The 2,916-nt window shown below is 41.2% G+C and overlaps 1 protein-coding gene across 1 annotated transcript; it reads left to right on the top strand.

Annotated features, from left to right (window-relative positions):
• Nucleotides 1-1,801: 1,801 nt before the first annotated feature.
• LOC109373761 (NACHT, LRR and PYD domains-containing protein 2) lies at nt 1,802-2,044 on the top strand. Its single transcript, XM_019627871.1, has one exon. The coding sequence runs from the start codon at nt 1,802-1,804 to the stop codon at nt 2,042-2,044; it is 243 nt and encodes an 80-aa protein (XP_019483416.1).
• Nucleotides 2,045-2,916: the final 872 nt, after the last annotated feature.

Raw genomic sequence — 2,916 nt, 5'->3', positions numbered from 1 at the left:
TGGGGAATGGGGTAGTTGCCATTGTCTCCAAAAGGAGAAGAAATATGAAACCTGCTAGTTAAATGTGACATGAAGTCAAATTTGAGGAGATCATAGGAACAAGCAGGACTCTGCAAATTAGAAAAATAATCAAGGCATTGAGGATCTCAAGCAGTGGTGTTCTTGCCTTTTGAGGAAGGAAGATGGGAAGGGAGGATCACAGTTGCCTCTGTTAATATGAGAAGAAACACTCATTAGAAAAATGTCCTTTCTCTTAAGCCTGCGTAAAACGTTAGGTGGCTCATGAATACCTTAAATATTAGGTATTTTTTCCTCTTACATTTAGCTCTTTGGTCCATTTTAAATTAGCTTTTTTCTTTTTAATTTTTCAATTACAGTTGGCATACAGTATTATATTAGTTACAGGTGTACAACGTAGTGATGAGACATTTTTATAACTTATGAAGTGATCCCTGATAAATCTAGTAGCCACCTGACACCACCCATAGTTATTACAATCATTGACCATATTCCCTATGCTGTACTTTACATCTGGTGACTGTTTTTTTTTAATTAATTTTTATTTATCATTTTTTTATTATTAGTTTCAGGTGTATGAAACAATGAATTAGCTTTTGTATGTAATGTGAGACTCCATTTATGTGAAACTTCCAGAACAGGGAAATTCATAGAGACAGGAAGCAGATTTGTGGTTTCCAAGGGTTAGGGAGAATGCGGAGCGATGCTTAATGGGTGTGGAGTGTCCTTTTGGGGAGACGAAAATGTCTGGAACTAGACAGAGGTGATGGTTGCAAAACATTGTGAGTGTACTGAATGCCACTGAATTGTTCACTTAAAATGTTCAATGGTTAAGTTTATGTTAGGCGAATTTTAAGAAAAATGAAAAAATATATATGTTTATGTGAAAAAAAAATGTTGAGTGGTCAACAAGATTTGTTTCAAACCCCAATACAAATAGAACTATTAGGTGTGTGTTTGAACAGGGTTGGTCGTGTGCAAGTTTGGATGACAGTATCCTGTTTTTAGAGTAGAATGTTGACACCTGAGATTTCAGATATACGGGAAGCTTCAGGTGACTTGATCCCTCACATCAAAGTCTGCAGTATACTCAGAGGCAGTCTACCCTGTCCCCAGGGGCCAGCTTCCCTCTTGCAGCTCTACTGCATTTGGCAGGGGGTTTTCCCTTCACGATTATAGGAATTATCTCTACAGGTCAGGCCAAGTGAAGGGGTGAAGCTCAAAGGGAACTGGACTCTTCCTGCCCGTTTTTATCAGGACAGTGATAACATTCTCTCAAAATCACCACCAAAAAAAGACTTATTGATCAGCAAAGTCCTATAACCACCTTTGGTAGAAACACAGTTAAAGATATTGGAGTTGGTGACCGAAAGTTGGTGACAAAATTCATAAGAAAGTAGAGTGGATGTACACTTAAGGAACACAACAGAGTTGCCTGTGCTTGACCCTAGCTTGAACCTCAACCCCTTTGTCTCTGGGAAGGGTGTATGGGAACCCCAAGCAGTCAGAGGTGGAAAGAACCCAGCTCAAACTTCCTACCTACACTTGGAGATTTGCATGTTCTCAAAATAGTCCCTGACTCTCAAAATGTAAGCCACTATGTCAAGGCAAGAAGTAAGAGAGTTCTGAGTGAATCTTACCTTTTTTGTTTGTTCTTAAAGCACCAGGTTAGACAGTGAAAATAGCCCAGTTCCTGGCATAGAGGCAACCAGAGATAGGAGTACCAACTTGCTGTCTCTGTCTTCTTTAATTCCAAAAGCTCAGATCCTACACGTGGGACAAGATGGTACCTTCTTCACAGATGGATTTCAGCCTGCAGCCTCTTCTGGAAGAGCTCAACCAAAATGAGTTGAGCAAGTTCAAGTATCTGTTGAGGACCCTTTCCCCAAAAGATGAGTTACAGCATATCCTCCAGACAGAGATAGAAAAGGCAGATGAGAAGCAACTGGCAAAAATTCTCTCTAAGCATTGCACCAGCTATTGGGTGGAGATGGTGACCATACGGATCTTTGATAAGATGGACTGAAGAGACCTGTCAAAGAGAGCAAAGGATGAACTCAGGGGTGAGCAGAAACAAGTCCACACTGCGTCCTAACAAGAAGAAGTAGTAATAGTCTCCAGGATTTGAGAAACACAGAAACAACATTGAGCTTTGAAGAGGCGACCTTTCCTGAACACAAATGCTAGACCTTCATGTATCCTGGTGGTGTCTCTCCTGGTTCTGACATTCTAGCTATTTCTTTGCCTTTTGGGTATCATACCTACCCTAGGCTCCTCCCCATACACCCCTTCTCCTGTTCAGGGCTGTTTCTAACATATATTCATGATCCCATTCTTTCATATGTCCTCTAAGATATTAAATTATGACATACACTCTGTTTTGTTCTATTCCTACTCATGTTTTCTTCTCATATAGTATGTCTATAAAAACTTACACACACACACACAAATTCAAACCCCTACCTACTTTTAGATCAGCAGCATTTGGGGCTGGGTGATTCCTTTGGGGTAGAGAAGGGACATCCTGTGCCTTGTAGGATATTTAGAACTGTCCTTGGTACCCCAGTGCTAGCACCCCAGCACCTCTCTACCCATTACATGCTGGCAGCACACTCCCCCCACTGGTGACAACCAAAAATGTTCTAGACACTGCCAAATGTCCCCCTGGGGGCAAAATCACCCCGAGTGGCAAACCATGTTTTAAATCAGTGTTTCTTAACTCTCTCTTCTTGGCAATTTCCTGGGGAGCTTTAAATATTACTGATATCTTGAACCTATTGCTGGAGATACAGATTTGATTAAATGATCTGTGGCTCCCCCTAGGCATGGAATTCTTAAAAGCTTCCTAGGCGATGCCTATGTGCATCCAAAGTATGACCATGTGGCCTGGGGCTCTGC

Source organism: Hipposideros armiger, unplaced genomic scaffold (genome assembly GCF_001890085.2).
Source record: "Hipposideros armiger isolate ML-2016 unplaced genomic scaffold, ASM189008v1 scaffold_742, whole genome shotgun sequence".
In the NCBI taxonomy this organism is placed as follows: domain Eukaryota; kingdom Metazoa; phylum Chordata; class Mammalia; order Chiroptera; family Hipposideridae; genus Hipposideros; species Hipposideros armiger.
Note: the sequence above shows the minus strand (reverse complement) of the source record. Positions and strands in the feature narration are given on the sequence as shown.

Coding starts and splice junctions, on each gene's coding strand:
- LOC109373761 (XM_019627871.1), top strand. CDS start 1,802: ATGGTACCTTCTTCACAGATGGATTTCAGCCTGCAGCCTCTTCTGGAA.